Source organism: Onychostruthus taczanowskii, unplaced genomic scaffold, assembly GCF_017590055.1.
Source record: "Onychostruthus taczanowskii isolate IOZ18803 unplaced genomic scaffold, ASM1759005v1 scaffold60, whole genome shotgun sequence".
NCBI classification, from domain to species: domain Eukaryota; kingdom Metazoa; phylum Chordata; class Aves; order Passeriformes; family Passeridae; genus Onychostruthus; species Onychostruthus taczanowskii.
Genome location: NW_024503680.1, coordinates 4706735 through 4721633, shown reverse-complemented (window position 1 = coordinate 4721633; position 14899 = coordinate 4706735). Strand labels below are relative to the sequence as shown.

Below are 14899 nucleotides of genomic sequence, written 5' to 3'. Positions count from 1 at the left end.
CGTGCCTGCAGGTTCCAGTTGTATTACTAATTTTGTTCTGTCTCTCAGATTTGCTAACAGAGGCAACTGCTCATCTTTGCTGGATGTACCAAAGGAATATAAATTGAAGTTATTACCTCAATCTCACTGTCAGCAGTAGGGGAAGGGTCGTTGCTTCTTTTTGACCGGGCTCGTACCTTGCCATCTGACCCTCTGTGATGTCTGTCTGTCTCCACATCTTTTGCTGATGTTGTTGAATATTCCCCTATTAGGAGAAAGAAATTCCATTGCAAACCTAAATTTTGCATTGCGTCACTGTATTTAGAGCATGAAACTTTTTACTGAAAAGCAACAGAAACACTGTGAAAACACCATGAGAAAATCTTATTCTTTTCACATCAATAGCTAACAGTGTAAGACAAGCAAGTTTTAATTCCTAAGATTTGTTAAAACAATTTCACGAATTACCAAAACCGCATATATAAGTTTTAAAAAGGACATGTCACTTCAAAAAACCTTATCAAAATTTTCACTAGAAAGAAAAAACCTTTGGAAATTTACTCCCCCCCATTCTTTTCAAAGACAGAAATTAGAAAGGCAGTAGAAACAGAATCCAAGACCAATTACACTTCTGAAATATTTTCTCAAAAAAAATTTTTTTAATTTAATGAATGTGAATTATTGAAACTATACTTTCAACATCAACTTTTATTTAAAAACACAGAACTAACCTGTTGAGCCTTACCCCATTTCTCAGAGGATAATATTTTAGAAATAACTGAGAAGACACAGTCAAAAGCAAACTTCCCATGTATAAAGTATCTGTTTTGATTGGCTTGAGTTTCACAGATCTGTCTGGATTTCACTCACCTTACATTACAAATCCTTTTCAAACATATTTTTCTTTACACCTTGCTAAGATGTGGCCTCCGCAACTTCCTAGAAAAACCATACTCTTCTTCAGAGAAGCTGGGATTGTGCCTAGGAAGCCTTTTAGAAATTATCCTTTCTCAAAAATGCTGAGATAAGATCTAAGGAACTGAAAATCCTCCAACTGCTTTTAGAGCAGTCTGTGATCACTCCTTTTTAAATAACAATACTAGTTTATTTTTCTTTTAGAGCAACCACAGATATTCAGATTTGTTTTTTAAGTCAGCAGACCTTCAGTGGGTGTGTACTCTGATCATCCACAAATTGTGTGGTGTTTTATATAAATGTTATTGCATGCCAATGAAAACTAGCAGGGAAGTGATATCTGAAGATTGCTCTTGAACAGGACACTGGGGGATCATAATCCACCAGTAATTCCATAAACTACTTAAGCTTTGAAACTTTAAATATTAGGCATTCAGAGAGGACACAAATTTTGAAGCTTTTTTTTGGCGTGGAATTCATCTTGAACTTTCATATTAAACACACAGTTTGTGTAGATTTTTTAAAGAGGGACTTTCTCTTGATGTTGTTATGAATGCACAATATTACATGTTGTTGTAAGAAGTGAATATAATCCTTGACAAAGATATGGGCTAAAAAGTCATCAGACACTGAGGAACCTGAGAATTTTTCAGAGCACGGCTGTTTGTTTTCAATTCACTGCCATCCATGTCAGCCCTCAGTGCTGCTCTGGGGCTGGTATGTCATTGTCATTGTCTCATTTCCTGTACTACCTTAGAGGAGATCAAACCTCATATACTCACAAAACCAACACAGGATGGTTTTAGAGAGCTTGGACATTCCAATCTCTTCCCAAACCCGTGTAAGAACTCTTCAGTGCTAGAAAATCTGAGTTATCAATACGTATTTTATAAAAACTCCAACAAGAAGAGGATAGCGTTTATGTCTCCAGATGGCTGAGGCTGCCAGGCTGGGAGCACAAGAGAGGCACCTACCAGAGAGTGATTCTGTGCTCTGGCTGGTGATGTTGTGGGAAGACTCCTGCAGGGAGTAGGTGGAGGTGGGGATGGCCGAGGGGCTGATGCTGTTGGCAGACACGTACGGGGAGTTGTAGGACGAGCTGTAATACTGAGAGTACTGGCTCTGAGGGAAGCTGGGATACGAGGAATATTCCTTGGAGGGAGAAAAAGAAACATCTAACTGGCATGTATCTGGTTTTATCTTACAAACAAGTAAGCCACCACAAAAGCTGTGTTGCTTGTGCACGCAGCAAGTCACGGCTTGGGAATATTCCACTGAAGAACTGCACTCACTAGGAAATTACATTTCTGCTTCTCACAAATATGCTCCTATTTTATTATGATAGACTAACCAAAAAGAGGTCAGAAATCTGGCAGGTTCTGGGGTTTTTGATAGGATTTCAGTCATCAATGCTGACACATTTTATATTACAGAGTTCAACAATTTAATGCAAGAGTGAAGTAGGGTGGCTTTCAGAAAAGGGCCATGATGGAACACATAACCTTTGCAAACAATGAAATACCTAAGAAATTGCAAGAGCAGAATGAATAAATGAGTGAGGGAAGGAGCAAAACAGGTTGCATTTTCCCATAATCAGCAACATCTTCTGATCAGCTGTTAGGCTAAAAAAATAGCAATTTTTTGTAGCAATGCTCACAAGTCTGCCCAACTATCTCAGCAATGAATAAATGCCTGCGTGTTCTTGCCCACCTACAGAAAAATTAAGTAAAAATATGAGGTGCAAGTGACCTTGGGGAGCTGAGGTATCACAAAACTCTTTGCCTTGATTTTAAGGCACTCAGAGAAACCCCATACCATTATCCTTGGATGGTTTGTGGGTGTATTATGAAAAGCAGGACACTAGAAAACATTATAAAATGCATCTCTGAACAATCATAGCATAAAAGGTTTGTTTCTTTATTGTTTTAATTGCAACTCCTGTCCTTGTCCACTGAATTTGCTTTTCCAGACAGAGAACTGCATTCATGCTCTGTGCATTGTCTTTGAGCAGAAGGCTTTTATTTCCTCAGAAATTATAATTAGCCTCTGGTATTAAATAAAATTAATAAATAGTCTTTAGAAAGACTAAGAGCACTTTCCTCCTTAACAGCTTACATCTTTGTCTGTGACAGCTATTTCATTAACTTTCAGTCACCAGGGAGCTCTCAAGAACAAAGACTCAAATTGTCATAAGAACAATTAGACTGAAAAAGAAATGAGATAATTTCATTGTTTTCTCCTACTGAAGATTACAAAATAATGAAAAAAGCCCAACTTTCCCCCCTGTTTAGGCAACCTCCATACTTCAATCAAATGCACTTCTGTCAGTAATGCTGATGTTTTAAGCCCAAACTGCAGCAACAAAGAAATTGCCCACTGTTGCCATTAAAAATACAAGTCAACAATCACCCTACAAACAAGGAACTGAAATTACTGGCCAACCAAAACACATTTTCTGGGACAGTGTACTCATTTGTTTGCTCCAAACAAGAAGAGCCATTTGCTACTGGAAAACATCTGTCTTGTGTTTTATTTATACACACACATTTACCAAGGTATCTGAGGCATGGAGCCCACAGACAGGTGTGCTCTCAAAGAGGGAAGTGCACAGACAGCTCAGATGGCTCAACATCCACCAGGAGCTGCCAAGGCCTCTCTCAGATTGTTCACACTTACTGCACAGTGCCAGCACAGAGATGACAGGACTCTAGAAGCCATCCCCTCTGGAGAGGATGCACAGCATAGCTGAGAGTTGTAAGATGGCAGAAAAATGAGGAAATTCTTGGCACTGCTACAGCAGCAAGTCAGAGACTGCCAGGGCACCCTGCTCCTGCAAGGACTGCACTCTGTATGTGTGGACTGAGACACATCCTAAAATTAACCAGGATATCCTGAAGTCCAGCAGACAGGCTGCAGGAGCAGAGCAGAATGGTGCTCAGCAAAACACAAAGCAACACCTTCCTTAAATATATGTGAACACAAAAATAATCTCTCTGATCTATAAATCTTCCAAGTGGTTTAAAATAAGTTATAACGTTGCCAGCAATAGGTGCTGAACCATACCTGATGCACAGCACTGAATCCTGCAGAATTTGTCAGGCCATTGGCTCCCTGGTAAATCCCTGTTGTGCCTGAGGGAAAGAGTGTAACAGTCATAAAATACACCAGCAATCAATGTAACAGGGTATGTTAATTCAAGTAATTTTCAACAGGAAGTAAAGTACCAGCTCACTACAAAAAAAAGTATGGCACAAATCTGAGGCTGTAAAAACTTTGGGCTGTTACTGGGGTTTACTGACTGAAAGGCATTCATTACATGCACTAAAACATTGATTACTGGGCTGGGAAACACAGCTGGAACACAAGGATTCAGCCCAGATCTAAAATTCAGTTACTTTTTTTTGCAATAAGGAATGGAATAGTATTTTTTATCTTCTCCTCCTGTAGGAAACCCCTCAGATTACATACACACTCTCCCACATGTGCTGTTTCATGCATGGGTATCCTGGCATCTGTCCTAATTGATCAGGTACCCAGAAGCTTTCAGAAGAAAAATCTTGCTATTCCCAATGTGAGAACAATGTTGCTGAGATTTCTGGGACAGCAAGGAGCAAAGATATTTCTTCCTCCTGGGATATCAGGAAGAGAAAGGATGGGCATGGTTCTTTCCCAAGCAAAGCAGCAAGCAAAGATATTTCTTCCTCCTGAAGATATTTCTTCCTCCTGGGATATCATGGTTCTTTCCCAAGCAAAGCAGCTGATGTTCAGCCAGGCTCCCTCAGCTGGAGGAAGCACCACCACAAAGATTTTGTTTGGAGAAGTAAATGTCCAGGTAAGATCTACAGGACTGGTCTATCTTTGCCTCCCATCAGGCCAGAGGTAGCAGAGCCATAAGCTCTCCTCCCCTATCAAGTTTTAGCCTTGATTTAACCTACTCTATGCTGGTTTTGATTTCAGCATTTTCCATTTCACATGGTGTGTCAGAGAGGTATGATTTTGGTGCTGCCTGGCTGCACTGGGCTCATCTTGGCTTCATTCTGTCACCTCAATGTACCACCAGACCTAGCCTAATCAGACCTTTGGCCTTTCTTTCTCATTTGGCTTCTCACCATGTGAATGACTTTGAGCAGTGCTGTTTTAACCATATGACACTCTGCACGTCTTCATGTGGCAACCATCCTCCGAGGTTCCACTTGCTTGTTTTTATTTTAGGACACTAGATTAGCTGGGGAATGGACAGCTGAACAAACTCCACTCTGCCAAGTACAGATACAAAGCACATGCACTGAGAAATAAACCTCAAGCCAAAAAGAAACGAGAGGACTCTGCCCTCCTGAACTAATTTGTTGCCACATGTGGCTTTAAAAAGAAAATAGCAGAGAGGAAGAAAACAGAGTGCAGGTGACTGCCAGGTACCTGGAGGCCTGGGTCTCCCCCAGGCCCAGAATGTGCTGTGGGAGCTGAGCCAGTGCAGGTGGGCTTGGAGATGCCTTCTCCTGGCATTCCTGCCTTGGAGGCAGCTCTGGGTGGATCAGTGTCCAATCCCTCCTGCTTCCAACAACCCACATGGGGAGACTGCCCAGAGCAGCATCCCAGAGACAGCAACACATCCAGCTCCTGGCATTTCCCCACTTCCCACCCGTGACAGGCTTCTGCAGGCTTGCCAAAAGTCCCAGGGATGCAGCAGTAGCAATATATTCCTGTGGCAGCAGCATTTCTCGCCACTCTGAAGGAGAGTAATAGAGCCCCAGTGCTTACAGGCAAAAACAACTTCCACAGAAGACAAAACAGCTCTTGTACACCAGAGCTCGAAACAATACAGGGGGGAATTTTTGATTTTCCTAAACTGTCATTTAGAAACAATCCATCATCCTTTATTAAAGCTGTCAAGAGGGGGATGAGTTACCTCGAGGGACTCACGCTTTGTGTGTAAATTGTGATGAGAACATGTTTATTGCTGTGCTACCTGCACATGATACTTCAGCTTCCTGGTTTCCAAACTGTCAGAGAGAGTGAGGAAAGGAGGGATTCACACAGCTGGATTAAAGAACTTACTCAGAACTCTGTACCAGCTGTGAGGAGTGAGCGTGTCCATGCACACACAGGTAAGTGAGCAGGGAGAAGAGGGCAGGAATGTGGGGATGAGAGGATGGGGAATGACTCCACAGCTTCCCACAGTGCACTGTGACTGGACCCGGTGGGGTGAATTTTACACTGGGATTTTGTAAATTTTTTTTTTGACACTATGGCTACCCAAGTTCAGGTGTCCCTAGAGGTCAGTGCAGGCTGGCTCCCTCTGCACAGGGGATTTTCCAAAGGAAGGACAGATTTTTTGCCCACATACTTAAATATTTGTGGAAGTGCTGAAGACTGCTATTCCCTATAAACTGAAGTTCAACATGTCACCTCAGGTTTTTCTCTTCTTCTGGCTCCTGTCATTGTATCCTGACCAAGGAGCACTACCATCTCAGCATTGTTTGTCTAAACTGAGATCAAACACAACCTTTTTCCTTGCCCTCCAGCAGTGCATTCAGAGATTTGAATGCCCTCCCCACAGCACACCTTGAGAGCTGCTAAGCTCAGGATGTCTTGGCAGCTCAGTGTTACAGCAGAATAATTACAGACAAGGACACTGGAGAGACCCAAGTCAGTAAATACTTGGAATTTCTTCCCAGCTGAACAAGGATGAAAAGCTAGGAGGAAAAAAAAAAATTATCTGCATGGAAAAGAAAGTTCTTAAAGATTCAGATTCAGCAGTATTTGTCTTGGGAACTATTACAGCTCAGACCCTGTTCCACTTCACAGGGCAGACTGGAGAGACCACGTTTTCAATGATGCACCCTCAGCTCAAATGGCAGGAAAACAAACAAGTGCCACAGGCAATGGAGCCAGAGATAAACCCTCTCTCTCCATAAACAGAGAATGAGGCCTGCAGGTCACAATTTCTCTGAGCAGCCTTGTAGAGTTCAGCAGTTCAGAACACATACCAGAACCAGCCCCAAATGTTTGCTTTTCCTCAGTAAGCTGTTGGTAGGAAATAAACACTTCCACAACAAAATTAATTCTGCCAGGTGCAATTTCAGTTTTGCATCAGTAAATTTTACACTCAAGAAACTGGAAAATTATCAACAGATATTGCAAATTAGCCCTATTTCCCATGTAACCATTTTTCCCCTCAAACACTTTCCCAAGTAATAGCACTTCTTGTAATATTCAGAGAAAGACTGGAATGAAGTTTGAAAGTGGTGCTGTGTGGAAGGGGGCACTTCTAGGAAGTCCCTTGGTAAGCAATGTACATGAATGCCTGGTCCCCTCTCTCTTCTGCCTGTTTCTACAGGACTTTTGCTTTCACACATATTGGCTTTTTTCCACGGACCTCTGAAGACAACACACACTCTCAAACTGAGGCTGGTTTTACATTTACAATACTGTAGAGGTGGGAGCAAGCGATTTGTTTCCATCTATCTTGGTAGCTCAATGCCAAGTAATTGCATCCAAACTCCCTGCAAATCAGAAACAAGCCCAGGATCTCCCCCTTTGGATCTTCTCCATATGGAATATGGCTCACATCTGTGTTCAATCAAGCCAGTTGCTAAATGTCACAATGCCCTCATTCACAGGTAGCTTAAAGAACATTTAGCTCATAATAAAACAATCTGAACTCTGAAGCAGAACAGCTCTTCAGATGTGTGGCACTGTAAGTGCTCCTGTGAAGTATTTCTATCACAAACACACTCTCATGGAAAGACACTGCATGAAAGGCATCCACATGCCAGGCAGAGCCAGTGCCACGATTTTCCCTTGATAAGTAGATGTGGCCCTTCTCTATGTGAGTGTCCAAGGGCAACATGTACAGAAAAACTCTTTGTGAGCTGATTAATGTTCTATTCCTGCTCTCAAACAGATGGATTTCATTTGCTGTTTTCCCTTCATTCCCATTTTGATTCAAGCATTCCCAAAAAGCCTGTGCCATGGTCAATGACCATTTCAATGGTGCGTGATCTGGCCTGCAAAAACTTTCATACCAGCTTCTCACCCTCTACATCTGTCTTTCAGTCACTACAGTACAGGCTGCATTTCTTCCCCTCCTTGCCAGGTATGAGCAAGTAAAGAAAAGAAAGGAATATTCATGGTTATTTTCAGTGTATTCAGAACTAAGCGCTGGCATTGCTAAAAAAAAATTCTTTTTTTCAGCTCATGAATGCACAGAATGATACAGGAATACTGGTGTCTTAGGGAGTGGTGATTATGAAGACAGGATGGGCCTGTGGTGTAGCTCAGATCAAAACCACAGCAAGCTTTGAAAATCAGGTTTGTGTCCCTGTCTTTCACACGCCAGAGGGGCCCTGGCAACAGGGAGGTGTTCTCCAAGCCTCCTGTACTGCTCAAAAGAGAATCAACTGCTATATTTAGAAGAACAGATGGTTTGCACTTCCAACATTCAATGAAATAGCCAAGAGTCAGAGGAGGAGATGGCCAGGTCTAACACAGCGGGACAGCCTCAGTGTTTATCACAGCTCTCTGGGCAGCCAACTGTGAGCCCAGGAACACTGAAAAGATGCAGCACTGAGCGTGGCTACCACAGGCATTTCTGAGTATGTTTGGGTCATGATTTAAATCCCAAAAAGCAGAATGAGGAAGCTCTGACCTAAGCATTTCCTCTAACTCTTAGATGAAACGCACAATGGTTCCACAGAGAGCTCTCTCAAAGGATTTAGGACCATTTAGGACTAATAAAATAAATGCCTGCAGGGGTCAGCTGAATTGCATGGTATTTTACAAGCCTGCACACAATGGCCTGTGCACTCTGACATCATCAGGCTGTTTTCCTGCAGAAAACACTGCTGGCTGTGGGTGATGAAGGCAAAGGCCCCAGTCCTCCTCCCTGCACAGTGTGGTTTGCTCTGTGCTGTGAACAACATCTGCCTGAAGACTTCCATGGTCATTCAGAGAGGTTCTTTGCAGTGCTTTAGCTGTCTGACAAGCTAATGTTTCCTGCAGTAAATACTGCCTTCTCCAAGCTGCTACACTTTTAGTGAGAGGTTAAGCACTCATCAAAATTACCTCCCACCAGCTATACTCTAGTGCCTTGTAAGGTTCCAAATCCTACAACATCTGCCTGCATTTACTGGGCAAGAAGACTCATAAAACCTTGCATGCTTGTCAGCTGTGGAGGCATTTCAAGACTATCCAACCTGTTAAAGAAGAAGAAAAACTCAACCCATATGTACTTTGCAGCAGATTGCTCAACTGTTTGCCATTAGGTGTAATGAACCCTTCCCCAAAAAGTCTTGTATTTCTGTCTGGAAGGGCTCAGACAGTGCAGGGAAGAGCATACTGCATTAACCTAGATGAAAAGTATTATTCTACAATGTTACACCACTTGACATCAGCAGTGTCTGGTAAAGGACATTGCTCCCAAAAGCATTTGAATACCTCCTGCAGATGATACTCTCAGATACAAAACCCATTCTAAATAAGTCCATTTGTCTCCCATCATAATCCCATGCAGTCCTGTCAGCCTGACCAGGTGTTTGAGGGCACTCAATGATATAAAGCACATTTCACAGCTCAGCTTTTCTGAGTCAAAGCTCTTCCCCTGCTCCTGGGAGCACTCAACCCACAGAGCCTCAAAGAGCTTTAGTAAGTGATGACCAAAGCAGCTTTAAAAGCCTGGCTTTTACCATCCTTTTGAGTTTGGTCATCTGTATAGCTCAATCCAGATCAACAATGGTGTTGAAAGTGCTGGGATGGTTTACAGTTACTCTCAGGATTTGAACCATGGGAAAGCAGTTAGATTTTATTGTACTCTGAGAAAGCGTTTTTAACCACTTCTATCTAACAATGCTACAGCTACAGAAGGAAATCACACTGGACTGTCTTCAAAAACAAATCACAAGGGAATGTTTTGGGCCAAAAAGGGAACATCCTTACAGCAAGGATGTAGACTGTTTCTATGCAATGCCTTGTTGAAAAAAACCCACAAAATGGACTTTATTTGGGTGACTCCACGGACACCAAAGAATAAAGATTCCTCCAGCTGTAGTTTCATCCTGGACACAATCCTTCACTGATGGATAATAAGACATGATAAAGGAAATCTGGATTTGCCACCTCCTAGGCTAATTAGTGGCCATGAACCTCCAGTTCCCAAGTCAGCATTTAAATCTAAGCAGCCTTGTCACATCTACTGTCATGCCATTGGGGACAGAAACTTGCCCTGTCAGCACAGTGTCATTTAGCAATTCTCTTCCTCTTGAGCAAAGTAAATCTTCAAATACCAGTGGAGAAGAGGCAGCTGGCCAGCACATCTCCACTCTGACCCATTACTTAGGATCCCTATAAGTCTCGACTGAGTCCTGAGGCTTTTCCAGCCTCCATGCACTGCTTCACTACTGCAGAGGCTCCAGGAGAACCACAACAGAGAAAAATGGAAGAAACTTGACAACAGGAGAGTGATCCTTGTCCTGGTAATGACTTCTCAGCATCAATAAATCTGCCAGTTACAGACCTTCTAAGTCAAATTTTCATCCTCCTCTTTTGTGCTAACTCAGTGGGCTCCTTTTCAGACAGTGCAGGTATTCTCACAGTTCTAGAGGTCACAGTGCTGCAGTGCAGAAATAGTGTTTAAATCCTGCCAATATAAACAGAAGGGGCATCCAAACTACATATAAAAAGGTCCATGAAAGAGTGTTATCCACTGCCAGCAGAGCAGTTCAGAAGCTCCTGAGCTGCACAGCCTGTGCTGGCTCAAGCAGGGTCAGGCTGAACTTGTCCACAAACATCATCCCAGTCTCTCATCCAGTGACTGAATTCTGTTTTTTCCACCACAGCATTACCTCACACAGTGCTTGGAGATAAGATACAACAAAAGCAGTACCAGTACTGCACAGCATCATGAATCTGATGTTTCCTAACTTTCAAATGCTTGACTATGCAGGTATGATGTTTCTTGATACAGATTTTTATATGTAATTTTACACTAGTTCTTCTATTGCCTTCTAGACATTTTCAAAATCATTAGGTAAACTGAATCAATTATTCAGCAAAGCTTCCATAACATTTTAGCATATTCTTTGCCAATTGCACTGTAAGCTGAATAATCAAGGCCAAGTTCATGATTTCCCAAGCTGTTACTATCCTATGTTTTTGGATTTTTTTATATCCTACAGAAGCAATGAAAATAAAATCCACAGAGAAGTCTCTATGACATCCAAACATCTCTGACTGTTTTCTGTGTTGATTTTGCTCATTAATCCACATTTTGAGATTTCTATCTGACTTCCACCAATGCTCCCAAGACAGTCAATCAGCATGTTAAGGAAATGTCACTTCTTTCTTCTCTGTAGATTCCCCCTTTCTCACCACACAAACTTTTCTCTGTATTTTCCTTATTTTCCCTTTACTACTGCCCCTACCTTACTGCTTCTCTCTGTCACAGCTGCTCCCATCTCCCCAGTGCCACCCCTGCAAGCTTGATGACAAAGTCACACAAAACTCTCAAGGAGACACAAGACACCTCCAAAACAAAAGCTCTGCCTCAGAGAAGATTCCTGTTTTGACTGTACCAGCTAATATTTAATTTCCACTGAATGGCAAGAGGTAGAGCAGAGCTTTCCCCATGGCAGCAGTAGCACAGGTCCTTGCAGCCTACAGTGCATCACTGTCAACACCTCTGCCTCTCCCACGGACTTCCCCTCTCCTAGAAATCAGCTCCTTTTAAAACAAAGTAAATGGAGCACAGTCAGCCCCTGGTGTTTAAAAATCTTTGAAAGGGAGACTGTGCTGTTATTCTGAGGAGCCTTGTATTTACACTGCAAAAAGTGAGGTCTGACCCCTCCTGAAGAGAGGCCTCTCCCTGCTGAACCCACCACGGAGTGGAGCACAACTTCACTGCCACGCTTTGAGACTGCAATTAATGCAAACCAGCTGCCAAGCAGAAGCTTTTGAAAGAGGCTGCTCCTTTTCTACTGAGGTTTTAATTTTATCAATCTAAGGCATCTGAGTGACAGTCTGCTGAGAACATGCTCTCACTTTCCTTTATTTTTGGGACTTCACATGGGTTCACGATCTGGATGCCAAAGTGTGATCCACATTTCTCAGGTGTAGATTGAAATTTCATCACTATTTTCATCACCAAGTACTTCAAGAATCAAGTTTAAAACTACACATGGACTTCCTTTGCAAAATTCATGCAGGCAGAGGTAACTGTTCACACAAAATTGGTATTTATGACCTCCTATTGAATTTTTTAACACACAAACTGGCACACAGTTGCAAGAAGTTCTAGCATCTCTTGGAAAAAAAAAATTCTAGATTATCCAGACATCAACAAGGATAAAAATGTTTTCAGCATAAGAAAACATTTTAATTGATTAATTATGCAGATTTTACTTGTTCACAGGCCAGGAGAACAATTCATAACCAATTCATTCCACAAACATAAGCTATATATATATAATTAATCCATTTTAAATCAGTGTTGCACAAAAGAAATGCTGATTTCTATTCATTCACTAGTTCACAGCTCATCAGAAGGGCTCTGCAAAGGAAATAAATGTTCAGCAGTAGCAAAGAATTTCACTGCATAGGTCTTTGGTCCCAAATTTATGTCTGTCCCGAGCTCAACACTGTTCTGCAATTCCTTGGCAAAGGAAAGTTATCCCAGTTACATAACTGATTTTTCCTTTGTAATGTAAAAAGTATTTTGTGGGTAGATAGATTTGGATATTAAAAAACCCCAAAAAAGCAGTCAAATCTTTTCCTGCCCAACAACAGCATCCACAGTGGTCTTTGGCCACAGTTTTAACTGTTGTGCAACTTCATAGTTTCATGCCAGCTGTCATTTCAGCAATTATAGCTGAAGAGCAAGGCATTGTCTAGGAATTAATGACAAGCTGAGAAGAGATGGCCTAATGTGCAATCAAGGGGTAGCACATGCTCTTGCAACCACAGGAAATGCTCTATAGGCTGGCTGTTATTGCACTCTCTGCAGAGCTGATGGGTTTCTGGGCTAGCTAATGTGCTGGCACAATTTTCTCTTTGTGTTTTACATAGCTCACTAAATGCTAAGTTCCTTATATTCCAAAGATTTCTCCCCCACCCTCAGCAACAAGCAGCTTCCTCAGCTGCCAGTTAAGACAGTAAATTTTGGGGGGCAGAACTAGAACATAATCTTTGTGTCTCATGTTCAATTTCTATAATTGAACAATAATTTTACTAGAAGTCTGAGCAAATCATCGAATGGCTAAATTTTCAGAAAATGTAAACTTAGAAAAATGTGTAAAAAAAGCAAAAATTTATTTCTAACATCAAGCCCAGGGTGTTTGGTGATTTGGTGCTGTAACTGAACACTTACATGAGGATTGATTAAGAAATGAAATGGACTTTGAAGAAACATTTCTTTCCCAGCATGACAAATTTACCACTTTAAAGGCAAAAGCCTAATGCAAGCTGTTACCTCCTCTCCAGATTAATGACTCTAAAAGTGAGTGCCATCCCTAGACTGGCCACATCCATATTTCAGATCTCTTCATTACAAAACAAATAATTTTCTAAATGTAGTAATGACATGGAACAACTCTGTACACAGCACAGGTTAAAAAGAAAAAGAAGAGAGGAAAAAAGTCACTCCTTCAGAGCAAATATATGAATACTCGATTTCAGTCTGAATGTTACTTGAAACCTGATGATATCCACTGTTACTTGGCAATTAAAATCTTTATTTTAATCGACAGCACCTTTGCAATATGGGGTTTTTTTGTCATTTTTATGAGCTATGGAACTTGCTAATCTCATTTTCTATATTTGTATGTATGTGTGACACATTGCATTAGCTGTTTGGCTAACAAACTCTTCCACAATCAATTTAGTTTCATGCTAGGGAAGCATGAAAATAGATTTCCCCTTCTGGCTGGTTGTAAAATAGCTCTTTTTCTTTACTATTTACTGACCAAAAGGATGTTATATCTTCATTCTTGCTCTTTAGTGGATCCTGTCCTCGCTCAAGGACCAGGATACAACTGACACCTGGAGCTCAGGATGAAAAGCTGAATGCTGCCCCTTTACACCTGCATCACCTGTGTTTGTACTGCAAACAAACAGACCTGAACAGGGAGCAGAATCTGGCTTCAGAGGTACCATTTCCTGCTCACAGGCACCCCGGGCTGCCAGTGCTGCTGCCAAACAAACACCAGAGGGAACAAACCAGCACCAGCCATGCTGGCACTTACTGAAGGACAGCACTTGTCCTAGAGACTGTGAGACACAAATTTATCACCCAAGAGGTTGTCCATTCCTTGGTGAGTGGTGTAACACCTACAATGGGCACTTATTTGCTGCTGTAACCCATATCTGAAGGGACAGTGAGGAGGGACCACAAGGGCTGAGCAATCTGACCACCCACCCTCACCCACAGATGAGATCATTATGTTGTTCTGGGAGCTGGTCCTCAGTGGAGGCAAACAATACAAACTTACTTCACTTATGTACCTCAGCTATTAACTCTTTACAATATTTGCAGAGAATATCTTAATTTTTCTTTTCCTTGTACTTGATAATAGAAAACTGAGCAGCAGTTGGATGTACCTTTTCTTGCTGAGCCCCTGACCATCACCCTCTTCACGATCTCTCTTCCCCCATGACGCAAAAAAACATTTTGTCCTTAAACTGGGAGTTAGAAACTTGACTCTTAAAGCCCCCCTGAACTTTTTAATAAAAACATATCGGTAAAAGTTTGCCCTTTTCAGCTGGTTTAGCCCATCACCAGCAAAGGCCAGTGGCCCTGGAGCGGGGTGGCACAGGCAGCCATCACCTCCCCACCCCCAAGTGCCTTGGCGTGGGAAAGCCCTGAGCCCACATTCCTCAGTAGCACTCAGCACAGGAAGGCTCCTGGCTCCTCACTCAAACCTTTCACTAGCATTCAGCAAGGTAAATAAACCATACAGTCAGGGAGCTTCAGGCTGCTCCTCTCACAAGCCAGCAGAGGAAGGGTGGAAATATTTGT

At 42.1% G+C, this 14899-nt stretch overlaps 1 protein-coding gene across 1 annotated transcript in view; it reads right to left on the bottom strand.

Annotated features, from left to right (window-relative positions):
- EYA2 (EYA transcriptional coactivator and phosphatase 2) overlaps nucleotides 1-14899 on the bottom strand; it is a 50326-nt gene that overhangs the window by 26182 nt on the left and 9245 nt on the right. Inside the window, exons 5-7 of the mRNA XM_041419262.1 lie at nucleotides 3958-4025; nucleotides 1869-2046; nucleotides 117-244 (exon numbers count right to left, since the gene is read on the bottom strand). Of these exons, the coding sequence (XP_041275196.1) occupies nucleotides 117-244; nucleotides 1869-2046; nucleotides 3958-4025 (374 nt within the window). The remainder of the gene's footprint in view (nucleotides 1-116; nucleotides 245-1868; nucleotides 2047-3957; nucleotides 4026-14899) is intronic.